At 45.0% G+C, this 17,615-nt stretch overlaps 1 protein-coding gene across 1 annotated transcript in view; it reads right to left on the bottom strand.

Moving 5' to 3' along the window:
- Positions 1-17,363, bottom strand: part of GAP43 (growth associated protein 43) — a 57,343-nt gene extending 39,980 nt beyond the window's left edge. Inside the window, exon 1 of the mRNA XM_061454021.1 lies at positions 17,122-17,363. Within this exon, the coding sequence (XP_061310005.1) occupies positions 17,122-17,151 (30 nt within the window). The 5' untranslated portion in view covers positions 17,152-17,363. The remainder of the gene's footprint in view (positions 1-17,121) is intronic.
- Between the last annotated feature and the right edge of the window lie 252 nt (positions 17,364-17,615).

The following is a 17,615-nucleotide window of genomic DNA, read 5'->3' as shown; positions in this document are numbered from 1 at the left end:
CTTTTCTTTTTTCCAGTAACTCTTTCGTTCTCCCCAGTCAGAGATAGGAAATCATCTTGTGGAACTATCACAAAATGCATGTCACAAACACACACACACATATAAACACAGTGGAGTAAGTGAGCAATTTGCAAGAAACCCATTGCCTTGAGTTAGTTTGCATAACCAATTCACTAAATCCTGCTGAAATGAAAGCAGAAACGAAGCCTAGATGCAGAATATTTTCAAACAGATGAAATCCAACAGGACTCATTTGATCCCTTCCAGAAAGAATGAGTTATGATTCCACAGACACTTTCTGTGCTCTCTGAATTCAGTCACTAACTCAAGGTTTTGGGATCTGCCTAAGCCTTAGGAATATCTGAGAGTACTCAGTGTACAACTGGAGCACCTACTGGGGCTTTCAGGTAACTAACATTTTGATCTCAGTGCAAAGCAGAGGAAAAAGGTTTCCACCTGTATTTTGCTTTGGTTGCAGAAGCAATTATTTTGCAGCCTGGAGAAAATATAACAGATTCCCCCAAGATGCCTGCTTTCTAGATTGTATTCTCACAGCACTTTACAAACACTCATGAATTATTAACACTTCGGTATACATTCCTATGCCTCAGCTCTAGTGGCTCAACATAAAACTTGATTGAAAGAAGAATCAAAGGGCCAGGTTTTAAGGAACGAATGGTGAGATCTTGACAAATGCCCGCTTGCCTTAATCCGATTGAAACCAGTGTGAATTAGGCACCAAGGCTCTTTGGAAAATGCTGCTAGGCTCCTGCCTATATAAATCTGATTTGTTAAGACACTTCTGTAAATTCTGTGATACCACCCTGCCACTGTTTGGAACTAAGCTTGTAAGTATCTGCTGAAGAGTAAAACAAAGGAGCTTAAAGAAGACTTAAAGTGTTAGTAGGAAACTGGGTATTTGAAGCTTAAGAAACTCAGGGGTACAAAGGTATTACATTAAGATCTTGGTCCCATTTTCTGCAGTTCAAAAGTTAAAATGCAGGAGGGAGAGGCTTGGTGAAAGAGAACAGAGGATCTCAGCTTACAGACACCTGTCCTACAGCACTGCCCTGCCTTTGCTGCCAAGTTCCTTTGTTATCCCAGCCCATACTTTTCACAGCATGATTTCCTGTGGCATGTTCTACATCTCTGAGTAGCTGCCTTCAGACACCTCGAGTCTGATTTGGAGCAGTGCTGAGAACTCAGAGCCGCAGCTGACAGTAACGGGAGCTGTTTTCAGATACATGCAATTGAATATAAAAATCTACTCATAAAAGTCAGGTCCTCTCTTCCTCAAATTCAGCACATAAAACTGGGGAGTCCTGCTGACCAAACCCCATCTTTGTGCTTCAGTTGCCCATCTGCAAAACCGGAGTAAAAATATTCAGTTATCTCCACATGGGTGTTGCGAAGATTTACTAAGCAGTGTTAGGGATGTGCTCAGAATGACAAAAAGCCCAGGAGAAAATGAGCATTTCTGATTTCAGAGCAGAGTTGAATAGTATTTATTGAGTGAAACCATGGGGTCACATGCTGACTTATTATGAGAGAACAAAATATTGAATAACTGCTCATTAAGTGAACATTGTCCATTCTGTGGCCTAAATGAAGTAGAAATCCCTGGGAAGAAAAATCAGATGTGTTCCTGTTATTAGAAGTGTATGGAAATACATTGACTAGAGGAGACCACGCTCAGGTGGCACAGGCATTTCCAACACCGGCTAGTTGTTTAATACTTGACTTAGCAGCCTTAGTAACTTCTAACATAGTTTCTCTGTGGTCCTTTTCACACATACACTACCACACATTTAGCTGAAGCATAAATCTAGTTTATAAAATCATAGACTCATAGAATGGTTTGGGTTGGAAGGGACCTTAAAGCTCGTCCAGTTCCAGCCCCCTGCCATGGGCAGGAACACATTCCACTAGAGCAGTAATGTGGGACAATTCAACTTTTACCCCTGAGATCTTCCTCCCACATGGAGATACTGATAAAAAAGCAGTCCCAACATCATCAGTGTGCTGTCTGTAATATGATGTTCCTTCCTGTGGGAGTCATGCTTCAATCACTCAGTACCTGCCTGTGGCTTCAAAGCCACAAGTTGGCCATCCTTGAATTAGGTGAGGCAGGATTATCAGTGGAAAATGAAACATTTTTCTTAGCAAAAAATAGATTAATAGAAGGTAAGTTTTATCTGGCAATTTAATGAGTGCACAATTACTGCATCAGGGAAAAGCCCCCTAAAGATTTAATCATTTAATATGTACAAAAAGCTACTGAACAGAGAACTACTTTGTTCAAAGGATCAGTTATATCCTCGCCTAGTTTTCAAGTGACTCAGTGGCTACCCTGAGACATCAGAGCTGGGATGGCAGGGGTGCTGCAGGGCAGAAGCACAGGGCATTAGTAAAAGTGGAGCAGAGGAATGACAGAAATCCTGTTCAGCACTTTGCTGTGCTCTGTATAACTGCACGCTGCTCCACTGCCACCGGCAGCAAACTGGCCTCCTGTTTACATCCCACTACTTGAAACCTGTGCTTTTTAAACCCACTGCCCATCTCCAATTCTGATTAGCTTCTCCAGGCACTTCTGTGCTGCTCACACACAAATTCCCGAGCAGAAGAATCGCTCTGTATGGTATCCTCAGAGGTACTCAGCACGCTCTGCTGTCTGCTGCGCCTGACAGCAGGAAAAGCTGAGAGGCAAGTATGCAAGAGAGAAGTTGAAAAATTACAGGTTGGGGATATCAGCATTGATGATCCTGTGTGAAGCTGAGACACAGTGAATCATATGTGAAAGATGGAACTGAATAGGGCTGGATCTGAGTAGGAAGAGGAATGAGGAGCACATTTTGCTCTCTGCAGGGACAGGTCAAACCCGCAGAAGATAAAGAGAAGCAAGCAAGCCCTGTGCTGTGGCAGTGTGCACTTATTCTGTAACAAAGCCAGAAGCAGGGGCTGACCAGGGGTGGGTTGAAACCCCATCTGATCTGGGAGCAGAAGGGACTACAACATCTCCACCACATCACAAATGCTAACACAAGACCTACATGTCCACTACCAAACACGCACCAGGTTTGATCACACCTTCACTTTGCAATGAGATCTCTTTCTTCCCTACACTTGATAGCCTCTTCTCTTCCATTCTTAACTGGCAGAAGGACAGTGTCCTTCCTCCAGACTTGCCAACAGGACCTCCTCTTTTGGCCACCTCCATGGATCACCTTGTGACCATCAACTCTGCATCAAACAGCCAGATGTTAAACTCCAAAGGAGCAGGAGGAAGGTCTATTAAGTTGTCATGGAGGGCAACCTCAGCAGAAGGTCCTCAAAATAGGAGACAGGGTATCCTCATAAGACATAGACTTCAAGTCATAACTAACAATTAGGTGGGTTTACAGTGTCATTCCATGATGGGACACCTCAGAACAACAGACGTAGGCACAACTCTTTTTCGAAGCTTACAGAATGCTCTTGCTATATTTCCCCAAGAATTCTGAATCTCCGTACTGGGATTTCTTATTTCCATTTCAGGCTCTGCTAAGAAAAACTCTCCCTTGAGCATATTAGACTGCTTTGTGCCCCCCCTGGGAGTAGTAAACTGTTTTCTGGAGGTAATTCATGGAAACAGAGGCCTAGGAGTCAATGTACCAGTTCATCACCAGAGAACATATGGAGCAATGGTGGGAAAAATTCCCACCCATGCTTGGCCAGAAAACTGTGACCCATTTTGGGCACAGAAGGTTTGAGGGAGGCAATAGAGACACTCATAGTCTCCACAATAACAACAGTGTGTTCAGACTGGGGAGAAACCTCTGGTGTATGACTGCGCATCACCCAAGTTCTGGCCTCTTCTCAGGCTCCCTGTTATGCCCAATCTCAAGGACTTGACCTCTTTCTTAAGCCCATCCTGGTCTGGAGCTTACGTTCCAGACTGTCTCTCCCATACACAACCTCCCCACTTTGAGATCCTTCAAGGCAGCAGCCAAGAGCCTAAACTTCATGAGAACAACACCAAGCTCAGGACATAAGGACCTATGCTACCATAGCCCTGCTTACTCCCTCAACGCTCCAGCTCAGCCCTTCCTTGGGAGAAACTCCCATGGAATCCTGCAGGCAGATGCACTCCCACAAGCACAAAGCAAATGGCAAACAAAGCAAATGAACTATTTGCACTTGTCAAGCTATTTCTTCCAGGTAAGGAGCAGGGAGGGAAGAAGAGAGGAACAAACCTGTACTTTTCCTGAAATTTCTAGATTCATTCATCATGTGAATACTAGTTTAAAAGCTATTGGTTGCACACAGAGAGAACAGGCAGAATGACTTCAGCCGATAATTCCACTTTCTTCTGCGCCACAGTTTCCAAACATACAAAAGGAGTAATAACAAGAGTGGTAGGCTTGATTTGTTAAGCATCTAAGCTGACATCTTCCGACACCAGTGACAAGTGTAGTAGTAGTTCCAGTGATAACACATTTGGCCCCTTTATGCCCAATTCTTTTGCAACCCATTGTTCATAGCCACTAGTACAAAGGAGCTTGACTCAAATTACATGAAAAGCCCAATTTACAAGTATCTTTATGGGCACATGGCAAAGGCTGAAGCAGAAAACGTAAAATGGAGACTACCTCTGAAACCTTGCTTTGACTTCCTTGTGCATATGCCTTATAATAGCCTTTATCATATCTCCTTTTTATTCCAAGTCTCCTGCACTCCAGTTACTATAAAGGATAGACAGAGCTCACTGAGTGGGTAGCAATTTGGTATTTTCCGTTATCTTAATGAATTTCAGGCATGGCAAAGTGCCTTATCTGCCACACATCATTCAAACCCATCACTGAATGTGGAATACTATTTCCTCATGGTGTTATTTGGCCATAACATGCTTCAGGAGTCTTTATGGATGTTCTCCCAGGGAAGTAGGTGGGGTTGTTATCTCTGTTTTACAGGCAATGAAATCAGACACAAAGAGGCTAAGGTCCAAATGGCCAGAGCACCCACTAATTTTTGGTCCCTAATTTGCAATGCCTTAGATTAGCATTTCCCAGCCCTGTGGGCGTTGAGAGCAGAACTCCATACAATACCAGCCCTGCGCTTGTGCAAGTCAGACCCCAGGTGGCTCAGGCTGAGAACCCAGAAAATGAGAACACACCAATTAGTGGCCACCCATGGAAAACCTCATTTAAGTGGCTTTTTCATATCACATGGGAACTCGTGGCAAAAGGCAGGAAAATGCCTAATTCTTCAAGGCAGCATTCAATTGCCAAAACATGAGACCATTCTTCTGGTTTTGAACAGTCCCTTGCCTAATTCAATACATAACCTTCATCACTGGCAGTAAATGAAATAGGAGACCTATAGAAAACACCTTCGTTTATGGCAAAACTCATTCAGTCCCTAAGTATATTCCATTTTGTGCACTGAATGAGACAGAGATCCTATTGAAAAAAAAACACTATATACCAGCATTTGATCTTACAATTAAGGACCACATCATTATGCCTATACATGAAAGAAGATAAACTAAAAATGGACAGGCAACTCTTAATTAATTCTGTATTTTAAGCGTTTGACTTTGAAAACTCAATGTATGCTTAACAAAAGTTTTCAATCTTTTCTTTTATACATAAACTAAAAAGGAAGAAAATAGGAAATTTCATCATTTGAAATCAAAATAGCATTCTCTTTCCTTACATTACAAAGGCACAACTGTTGCTTATTAAATGGCGTTAAACTCTTTCCACTCAAAGCTTTATTCCTCTGATCTCAACAGATACAGTCAAATAACAAATTAAAACCTCACAGTGTCTATTTGAAGAAGACCCCCACCAAGAAAATTCTTATCCAAACAGGGAAAGCACAGAAAATTTGACTCAGTTGAAAAGACAGCCTTTGACTATTACAATTTATCTCATCCCCCAAAAGTTAGGTAATCCTTACTATAGGCAGGGTGTCTTGTTCCCCCTTTTGTGTTGTGTAAAGGCTTTGGAATAACCAAACAAAAGATATCTTCCTGAGAGTTGTATGGACTCAGCACATGATAATGGAAGATACCATGGGTCAGCTTTAGTTCTTCTATATTCTGATGCAGCAATAGCTCTTCCGCTGCATGAAAATATATCTAGTGAAGGTGAATATTATATCCCCACATGTTTTATTCAAGTATTCCCAACAACCGCTGGGACACATCATAATGGGAGCAAAGGAGATTAAGCACTGAAGGTGAGTGCTGGTAGGGTTACAGCACTCCGGGTGGGAATTTCTGAGTGACTGCCATATAAATACTTTGAGACAGTTCTTGTGAGGCAGGTAGAAGAAACCACCAACTGATAAATCCCTTGTAATAATTCTCTCCTGAGTATGATGATAAAGGAACCTCAGTGTAGAGTTCCAGCAGATGTCCATGTTCAGAAGATGAATGTTAGAGTTAAGCATAGGAAGAAGGTGAGATGCCTTGCAGAAAACATAGTTTTAAATCCACTAGAAAATACGGGGAGAACTGGGCACCTCAGCATCAGAATACACCAAATAAATGCCTTTTGAACCTGCCTATACCAAAGACAGAGTAGCATCTAAACTCTTTCAGTTTAAGCATCTTGTTCTGGTTATCAAGGAGGCATCTTCTGTTCTGGAATCCAAGCCCTGAATCCCTGCCCAGAAGGAGACAACTGTAGTTCCTCTCTGACAGCATGCAGGAGATAGTTACTTACCTAGTATCTCAGTGGAGAGGCTAGCTTCCCTGAATTATGGGAGATGTTCTCTCCAGTATCTGAAAAGATCTCAAGTCTTAAGTTTCCTCCCACAGAATACTGTAAGCTGCTCCTAGCTTTTCCTACTTAAGCTCTTAGGCTTTTTTCATGGAAGAATTAAATAAGCATGAGGCTTATTTAAGAGAGAGCACAGAAGTAAATATAGCTTTGTAGCATACTGGTTAAGTACTCATCTTCAAGAGGACAGATTGGGTCCAGTTCTTGCTTCAGTGAATATTTGATATTAATCATACAAAATAGTGTTAAAAGCATACAAGAGACCACTTAGTCCATCCTCTGCTCCAGAAGTACATCATACAGCCCTGCAGTGATTGAGGCTGATATAGTTTCCCCAATCTGTTCCAGTGCCATCACAATCCTTTTAGACTCTTCCTAAGTTCTAGTCTGAATCACTCTGACGTCCCATTAAAGAACACTACTTGTTTTATTCCCCCTGGGCAGGAAGAACAGATTATTCCTGTTTTCTTGCAGTTGCCACACTAGCATACTGACCCCTCTCAGTCTTATTCCTTTTAGGTTAAGCAACCCTAATTATTTCAGTCTTTCCCTTGACCTCCAGCAGTTCTCACTATCCCAGTCTCCACTCTACCTCACTGGACCACACTTCCTTAGAGTACAGTATGAGACTAAGGCATGACATTCAGTACATGACTAAGGCATGCCATTTCAGCTGAGACACGTGCTCATCAGAGCTGAAGTCTTACAGACTATACTCCCCTTTGCACAACAAATGTAAGAGGACATTTTCCCTTTTGACATTAAAATGATGTTCTAGACTAACACTGAACTTGTGGTCCTCTAGAGACTGTCTCCCCTCCCGAAGGATAGCTAGCTGACTTCTTGGCTCCATTAATCATTCCCATGGAGAGCACTTGATATTCGCTCTGATGCTGTTCAAACCAGGTCCTCGGTTTGACAAGTTTGTCTTGAATTCCAGTAATTTCCACCAGCCTATACCTGGTTCGTGCCACCTGCAGAGCTTAGAAAACATTTTTTCTAGACAGCCATCAGGTTGAAACTAAAATGTAAAGTACAATGTATTTAATGGGAACATGAAACACCAACAGGCCACAGCTCAAACTTGTGGCAATTTGCTTGATAGAATCTTCTCACCAACAGGCCACAGCTCAAACCTGTGGCAATTTGCTTGATAGAATCTTCTGTTTAGGTAGAAAACCATCGAGTAGGATTATCTACACCAGTTCTGCATCAATGCTGTAATGTTTTCCTTTGGACCATGTTTCTTTGGTTCAGTTATGATAAAAGCCTGTGAGATAATGTCAAAATCCTTACAAATGACAAGGTATGACAACTACTTCCTCTGTACCCACAAGACTCGTTATAGAAGAAAGCTAAATTAGTTTGACATGATCTATTCTTGACAGATCTGTGCTGGCTTCTAATAATCTCCTTTATTTGATTATTTCCACCATTTTTTTTTTTCCAGAAATGAAGTAGTCTGCAATTTCTTATCTTCTCCTTGTTCTTATTCAGCCTTCTGACACCTCATACAGCCCTCATGCGTCTTCAAAGCAGTCAAAGCTCATGGTTCAGAGACTGCTTCCATAAGATTTGTAAATAAGCTAGAATGTAAATAAGCCACCAGTACATCGTGACTTGTTCTGCCCTTTTCCCAGATCCTGCCCTTCTTCCTTTGTGGCTCCTATTAATTGTGTTTTAGGGGGAAAAATATATATATATATTCACCACATATCTGGGTAAATACTTTAGTCAGAATGTTTCCAGATAAAAGGAAGTTAGTACATTCCCCTCCTCTTGGATGCATCGTGTGCAGACACTTGACCTGTGTACTGTGACAAAATCACCCATTTTGGCTGTGCAGGGAAAGCAACTGGAAGAACACTTGGTTTATGGATCCCATGGTAGCTTAGCTGTTCAGGAGGTATTGAGCTGGCCATTGCTTTTAAACCAACCTAAGGATCACCTAGGCATGCCAATAAGCAGCCTTTAAATGTTTAGGGGACTTTACAGGTGACTTTAGGCACCTCCACAGTTAGAAAGGAAGGAAGTTCTACAGCCTATGACAGACACCTTTAAGAAGGTAGCTCAGCTTCCAACAACCCTTTATTTCTCAGTTCAGAACAATGGTAAAATACTGCGATACATTTCAGACTCCTCTTGTCGGTCACACCCTAATTAAAAAGCAATGGAATTCTACAAGATAAGGATAAGGCATTGTCTTATGGTATCTCTTCCTGAACTGTGGAATGAAGAAAACAAAGACCACAAAGAAGAATTAACTGAACTTTTAAAGGAAGATTTGTTAAAAATTCCTATAAGCCATTAGGGCTCATTTTGCATTAATTTGTCCATTCTTTTGTCTTCCACAGAGTCTTGTACACTAGCATCATAATGGAGGGTTCTTTTTGCTGCATATGTAGTTTTATCAAGTAAGAGGCAGCTTCAGGTATTGATTCACATATTAACTTTGCTAACTAACCTCTGGAAGTTATCCACTTTCCATTTACCTCATGGAGTTCTCAGCTTCAGTTCTTCAGTTATTGGGGGTGGGGATCTTTTTTCCTTCTTCCATTTGTCCTTTCTTTGGGATTTAATCTCTTTCAGCTGCTATTCTGACTGGAGTTTAAGGAATGGCCATTTACAAGATCCTGTGCTTTAGGTGGAACTGGTTGCATCCTTATCATGCTTTTGACTGCAATTTTAATGGCAAACATCAAACACCAATTGTGAATGTCTGTCCTCAAAACTCTGTGTAGGGCTTGAAGTTTCTCTGGGTCTTGCAAGGGAAATGGAAGGGTTAAAACCACTGGTTTTCCTCTTTGATCAGGCAAATTGTCCATTTTGACAGGTCCAAATTCAGCCTGTGCAATCCGGGTCCTTGCAAGCTGCCAGCCTGACTACTCCAACATAACAAGCTAGGAATGAAAGCCTTGGCCCTAAGAAAGGTGCCCCAGTTCTGTGGAACAGAAGCACCATTTTAGTGTAGATCTCCAGCCTATGGTGAAGTGTTCCTCCTGAGTGTCCCTCCTTTTGGCCCAGCTTCTAACAGCCACTTTGCCTTAGTTCCCCATCATTATTTATATCCACCACTGAATATCTTACTGCTAAAGCAGACAGAAGAAAGGATGATACAAGGAAAACAACAGTCAGTTGAAAACCATTGTGGTTTACATCCTGCTTGTTTCAATTTGGAATAATATAAATGGCTGGCATCTTGTGCAAAAGAGCAAAGCATGGTACCATGCTGCCCCAACCTGCCTGCCCTTGAGTACTTAACATTGCAGATTTATAAGGTCATTGGATACTATTAATAAAAGAAATGGATTAGACACCATTCAATAGTCTGATGAACCGGATGCCGATTGATAATAGTCTTAACAATTACAAGAGTAATTGAAACTATAAATTAGACCTCACCCATTGTTAGAAACCACCCCCATTCATAAAAACACCCTGAAGTTCCTGAGACCACAATTTCACTCCCAGGCAATTACGGGAAGAGTAGAATAAAACTAGCTTCAGAGCTAGGTTCACATCCAAACACACTCCCCTGCATCCCCAAATTTTCGAGGCATTCAAGCCATGTGAGAAGGATTCTTTTAGAGCCCATTAGCTTTACTAATCCCCAGCGCTTACAGAAAGGTGTACTCCTACCAAGAGAATGTTTAAATATTGTGAGATGTCCCAGCTCTCTATAAATAGAGATATCCTGGAATTATGGCTGGAATTAATTCAAGAAATTTCAGAACATGAGTAATGAATGGGACTGACATTTATTGGTTATAATTCAAATGAATATAAGTACATCCTGGCTCCCCTTTCAAGGCATCGAAGCCAACCAACACCAGTGGGAGGAAGGCAGGCTCATGACATCTTCTATTGGACCAACAAAATGGCTGAAGCACAATCTGTCATCCAACAGTGGCATTAGCATCCAAGGGACAAGCCCAGATAAAGGAACCCTCAAGAAATCAGGAAAGGTGATACTAGTCTGTACCACATCCATTGCTCCTATAGCAGCCATACTCTTCCCCAGTTAGGGCTGGGAAACATTTTACCTTTGCTAACAGCCACAGGTGATAGGTGAAGATGCACCACTTTGCTGTCTCAGTCTACAGGTGCACATCTGCAACAGCTGCTCAAATGGAGGAGAACTTGGGAAGTCACAAAAGCAACTGGAAGTACAAAGTACCCATATAGTTTTCCAGCTTCCCTTCTGACACCAGTGCCAGGAAAGGTGGAGGAATAAGACCCCGGGGGTAGTGGCTGATGCTGCCTGCAGGAGTCCCCAAGAAGCACAGCCAAAAGAGGGTTGGTACCCAGCTGGAGGAGAGAAGGACTGCATGGTCAAAGGAGCAGGAGGAAGGCGAGGAGCAGAACAGATGGGCAAAGGAGACAAAATGAGTAACAGGCAGAGACAGCAGGATCAGCAGAACTCCAAAAGTCCAAGTTCCTTTTGTCACAGTAAAAACAAATCACTATTTTCATTACACCCCATACACATATTGTAGGTTGCTACAGGCTGGATCGTTATGATGGCAGGGGAGGAGTTAGCAAACTGGTGGACAGCAGGGAGAAAACTTCAGTTGCAGACCTACTCTCAGGCTCGGGCCCATAGTAATAAAGCCTGGGTCTGGGAAGAAAATCAATGTTTTCTGTTAAAGGAACTCAAGTGGCTAATAAACATCCCAGCACTGCAGGAGTGACTGAGGATGGATAAAGCAATGCTTCGCTTTTCTAAAGCACCTCTCACCTGAGGGCATATGAATCCTTGTTTTTCGTTTCACACACTTTTAGATTCCAAAGCGAAGCAGCATCTTGCAGAGGCAGCCATGACAGGCAGAGAAACTGTGCTTAGTTCAAGTCAGAAAGCAGGTTAATAGCACTGCTAAGAAGAGAAACCTGCTCTCCTGGAAACAATTCCTATCTACTAACTACTGGCCTGTGGTGCTGGCAACCGTGAAAAGCCATGGAGTTTTACACACATGCTCGGCAGGTGATAGAGAGAGCCCTAAGGAAATATAAACACCTTCTCCACGTGAGGCCATCAGAACTCTGAGGCTACATGTAACCTCCCGGTGTGCTCAGGAGGATCTTAGAATTATAGAGTAAATGAATGTGGATGGATTCCAGACTCTGGCTTTGGACTTCAGATGCTGAAAGGTGTTTCAAGCACATACCTGCTCTGGTATTCCCATGGCAAGGTATTCTAGTATGTCCACCAGCAAGGCATGTGCAGCTTCCACTGGGCCTTTCTGGATGATTGACCTCTTCTATGGGCTATTACTGGGCTGTGGTTGCTGCCTTACAGGTGGACACTGTGCCTTCAAAATGCAGATGCAGCCAGGTAGGGACTGCTGCCAAATCTATCCCTAAGACTTGTCAGACTCATAGCAAATAGGGGAGTCACATAGTGACTTCCAACAGGCATCAACACAGAGATCTGCCACCAAAAGGTTTCCCATCCTCATGTCTTTAGCCTGGAACTGTCATCAGAGTTATCGTTCATTCTCAAATCCAAATAAAGCCCTCCTTTTGTAGGGAGGAAGCCCAAAGCAATGGAAGAGATGTTAGTCATTTACATGCAGGAGGAGAGGACATCAGAAGAGTGGTAGAGAAGGAAGTCCATGCAACTCATGGAATGAACAAGTGGTAGCCAGTAATGCAGCACCAGCCTACTGGGAGCATGCAGAGGTCTCAAGTTATATACGTGTGGTGCTTCTGCTTCATACTATCCCAGCCAGAAGCAGAGGGAAACTTCAGACTATGCCTGCTGGTTTACCTGTTAAAACACTGATCCCTCAGTATATACATGCCTGCTTGATACAGAGTAGTTAGAGCCCCCTTGCACCCCATGTCCTCTGCACGTGGAGCAGATGGAGGTCATTGAGAGGACCACATGCCTCCAGCTGGTATACACATCCCACATGTGCATCATGTAAGACCATCAGCCTCCTTTCATCTTGCAATGGGCAAAGGACCCAGCTCACCTTCCCAATAACACAAGAAGACCTTGCAACTTCGTAGCTGCCAGCAGTGGGGAATTCCTGCTCTCTGGGAAAGGGGAAGAGGGAAATATGGCTACTAGATCCTGGGGTGGCATCACAGAATCAGCTGGCCTGAAATGAGAGCAGGCTTCAGGTGAAACCTCTTTGAGCTTTCTCCTTTTAAGTCAGTCAAGCCTGGAGGATGGGTCCGTCTCATCCCTCATCCCCAAGCAACTTCCATCCTCTCATGCATGGGCATGAGCAGAACTTGGAGCTAGAGCTCATTTTCTTACCCTGAGGCAAAAGCAGCTCTGAGATCATTTGGCCACCCTCAGCACTGGGCCAGGACAAGCCCTCAGACAATACATGTTGGTTCCCTCGGGTGCACATGGTACACAGCAGATACGAGATTCAACGCATCCCTCTCAGCAGGGATGTCTCTACGTACTAGTGAGTGCTGCCTGACAGAGTTTTTTGCTGGGACTCTCATTCAGGAGCAAGTGGCAATAGGCAATTCGGATCAGCAGACTGGTTTCTTTCCCACTAAGCATTACCATTGTCCTTCTCCCCCTGGAAACTCTGCCTGCAATTAGTTTCCTAGGAGGGGGCTTGTCTGTGCCATTAAGAACAGTTACATTATGCGATCTAGGAGAAATCAATGTCTCTAATAGTCTGCAAAGGCAGCAGAGGAGGAGGACGGGGAGATGGGTGTTTCTCTGGAGACATGGTTCTCTGGAAAAACCCCAAGGGTATGGCCACAGGAAGAGAATGAGCAAGGACCTGGAGTAATTATACTTCCATGCAGCAGCAATTGCTTACTGGAAGAAGCACAAAAAGTGCTGGGTGCCTTTCGGAAAGGTGGAGGCAGTGGCGAGACTCTCCTGAGGCGCAGATGAAATGACTCTGCCTTCCAGGCAATGGTCTGTGGTGATTTACGCCACACTGGCAAGTGGAGGGAGGAGGGGCGTGGATGGACACCTTTCCTTTAAAACACCCCTTTTTCCTCTCTCTGTGTTTAAAGGCAAGAGCATGGCTCACAAGTTTTGAAGCATCTGGATTGTGCGGCATAATGAAGTTATTCTAAATGAGGTCTGAGACATTTTAATATCCTGAGGCGAGGAAAACCTTTAACTCTGTGTGCATCTTCCCCTCTCTCTTTTTCTCCATTTCCTCCTTCCTGCACACCTCTGCAGTTCCTGGAATGACAAGACACCTCACACTGGCTGGCTGTAATCTCTACAATAGTTCCCTAACGCTTTCTCCTCCTTCTCTGATTGCATTAAACCACATCTTCAGAGGTACAGCCCTGTTTATTCATGCTGCTCGTGTGGAAGGGGAAAGAAACGCAGACTGCCTCTTCCCCTGCTTTGATTTGATGGGTGTGGCAGGTTCAAACCTTTGCAGCCGCTTGCTCTCCAGCGCTGGGGTGAGGAGGAGAGGATGGAGCGGGAGGGAAGCTGTCGGATATGGCTGGTGATGAATGAGACTCATCTCACCCACAAGTGGGAAACCTGCTTGCGGGTTATTGTTTAATCACTCATGCAATCCAATACTGAGCACATACCCCCATAACGTCCATCTGTTCTACTATGCGGTGCATGCAACACTTGCATCTCTAGCCACCTATCTAACGACCCAGCCCTGCGTATTACTGACTGCATCTCTCACTGCCAGTATAGGCTAAACCCAATTCTGACCCAGCCTTTTGGTTCTGCCGCCTTTTAGCTGAGTGTTTTGTGGGTACAGATTCAGAGCTGCAATCAACTGTAGGCAGAAATGACACCACCAAGCTATCTAAATCTCTCATGGGTGGGCACAATCAGTTACTTCATTCTCCACGTTGGCATCTCACCCACAAGAAAGAATAATCTGCAAGGTATTGAGAGTGTGAATGCATCTCTCTTTGAGGGGTGGGAGGGCAGACGCACACAGGCACACCTAGACACAAACGTGAAGAGGTTCCTTCCACACCCAAGCCTGCAATTACCACATTTTGCTGTTTAGCTGCCAGAAAGGCGGGACACCAGGGGCTTCCCCTGCAAAATAATTTGAGGAGAGCTCTCTTTATTTTGGGAAGGAAACTCCTGCCCGTGCTGAAGAGCCCATTCTATCTTTCTCTCTCTGTGAAAGGTCTAGGTGGGGACAGAGAAAGAGCACTAGCTGAAATCATCCCCAAATTCAAGCTTCCTCTGGTATATCCCCAGCTTTGCTGAGCGAACTGCTATGCAGCCAGCTTGGTGGCTGTGCTGTGTGTTCAGGTATAGGAGCAGGAGTTGGGGCTCTGAGCCTAAGCAGCATCCACCAGACATGCATGGGCTGGCATGCTCAGGTTGCATGGCTGCAGTAAGGATCAGGAAGCATGTGTGAACCAGTGCCTGTGTGCTTGTGCATGTATGTGTAGTACAGACGTGAGCGAGGGGGATGTGTGCTGCACATGCACGCGCAAAGGGGTGTGTACCATGCGGTGGATTAACGTGCGGAGTGGTAAGAGAGTGCGACCAAGAGACCCGCATGCCATGCAGTTCTACATGTGTCAGAATGCAAAACGATAGGGGTAAACCCCACAAGGGTGTAAAGAACAGATTCAGGAGCTCTAAAGCCCAACCTGTGCTGGCATGGGCTAAATCATCCCCCTTTACCGATAGCTCTCTTCTGAGTCTGAAGAATCCCAGAGCTACCTACTTGGTTTTAAAATGTGCTGTGCACCTCCACCCACTGCTCTGTCACTGCCTCCCTGTCTGCCTTCCCTTCTCCTCCTCTGCTCTTTCATCCCATATCTGCCAGCAGAACGTGCTTTGCTGGCTGGCTGCAACGTGTTCCCCCCCCCCATCCTCCAGCCATCCCCACCTCCCTCCTGATTTTGCGAGCGTATCGTTAATTGTAAAGCATTTGAAAGACCTGCATGGGGGAAAAACCAGAGGATGACGCAGGAGCTCATTCCATCCTGTTCACCTGCCCCTCCCCAGTATTGTACAGAATCGCTCCTTCGTTTGCTAATACACTCATCTCCATTCAGAAACACACTTTAACCTGGGTTTTCTTTCAGCGCGATGCTGTTCTACTGGAGTTACTCACATCTGTGTTAGGCTATTGCTCCAGCATACTGCAGTGCTATACTGTAAGAGATACAGACACGTATGCATATAGAAAGTAACCAGTATGGTGTTGTACCTAAGTTTTGAGCTCAGAACAAGAACCAAAGCTCCTTGTCATTATCCCCGGATCTGCAATCCGGGAAAGTTGCCAAAATGCCTTATGAAGATATTCCTGCCTCAAAGTTCCAACTGCATAAATCCAGCATCCTCCCAAGGAAGTCCAAGAGGTTCAGCCAAAATAGGCTCTCTTAATCAGGAGCAGGTTTGGGTTTTCACACAGAATAAAAGGGGGAAGGGAGAGGGGAGAATGATCCAAGTAGCTTTTTATCAATTATCATTTTGCACATAAAGAATGTGGCACTGAACACTAGCCACCACCCAAACCCTGTCATCACCCCAATTCCCTTACAGCAAAAGCCAGGTGGTACCAGTAAAGAGAATGAACTGGTTTCCAACAGGTTCACACCAGAGCTGCACTTATCCCACCCGAGTTCGGAGCTAACAGAGGCGTGGTCCTCTGTCTCTTTACCAGCTGGTGCACAGTTGTCTAACTGGTTGTACTACGAAGGTACAGCAAAGGGGGTGACTCTCCCCCTCCCCTGGCTAATGCTTTTGTTAGGAATTAATTGCATTTTTCACTATAGCATAGGTCGGAAAAGAAAGCTTCAGGTTAATTCTTGCTTGGATTGTTGTAACACAAAAACAGGAATGCACCTGTGCTGCGAGCACATGCACATAAAGCATCTCCCATTCATCGGAGCCAGGAGCAATAGCGAGTGTGCTGACCAGGGATCAAGGCTCACTGGGCATCCTTTCCTCGCTTTTGGCATAAGATGAAGAATTGCTTCCTTTATCTCCAAGGTAGAGCCAGATCTCATCACGTTTCTTGCCAGCCGCACTACCCCCCCCCCCCCCCCCCCCCCCCCAGCATCCACACCCTCAGAACCCACAGACAGAAAATCTCAGGCAATACAAGTGCCCACTATTAAAAAATAAGAAGAATAGAGGGGGGATCCTGGTAGCTCCCCAAATGTGGACGTAGGCCACCCCCCTTCCCCACATCACCAGCCCCGAAAAGGCAAAACAGTCACATTGCAGGGTGTGAAAAGAGCAAGATGCTGAAGGATCGCAAAAGAGACGCCTGCCTGCTGAAAGCAGATGAAATTTCCTCCCCCAGCCCTTACCCCAGCCCCTGCCCCAGCCCCTCGCATGCTCAGGCAGCCACGCGCCCCACGGCCAACCCGGAGATGTCTTAAGGAACACACAAAAAGGAATCTTCGTCTCTACCTGTTTTGTTCTTCTCATACAGCACAGCATGATCGTATTGTCCCCTTCCTTCCTTCTTCTTCCTTCCTTCTCCTCTCTCCTTTTCCTCTTCTGCCTCTTATCTCTCCCCCCCACCCTCTCCGCTCCCTCCCTCCCTCCCTCTCTCTGTCTCTCCTCTCTCTCGCTCACACACACATACACTCACACACACACCAGGGCAGTTAGCGGCAACTGTAAGGTCCACAGCTATTGCTCATCACACATGCACACGCTGCCTCCCTCCCTCCTTCCCTCCCTCCCTACCCTTCCCAGAATTGTTCCAGCTCTCCCTGACTCGTCACCTCCCCACCCCACCCCCACCTCACCATCACCCCCCCCCCCCCCCCCCCCAAGTCCCTTGCCAGCCTCATGAATAATTAAAACCTCCAATCTGGACCCAATTACCCAACGACTTCCCCACCGCACAGAGGAGAGGGGACACTGCAGGCTGCGGGAGGGGCTGGGGGGTGTGACTG

This window comes from Pezoporus flaviventris, unplaced genomic scaffold (assembly GCF_033815535.1).
Source record: "Pezoporus flaviventris isolate CSIRO_AGI_PZ_B2104156 unplaced genomic scaffold, CSIRO_AGI_Pfla_v1 ptg000015l, whole genome shotgun sequence".
Lineage (NCBI taxonomy): Eukaryota > Metazoa > Chordata > Aves > Psittaciformes > Psittacidae > Pezoporus > Pezoporus flaviventris.
This window is presented reverse-complemented; position numbering and strand designations above follow the sequence as displayed.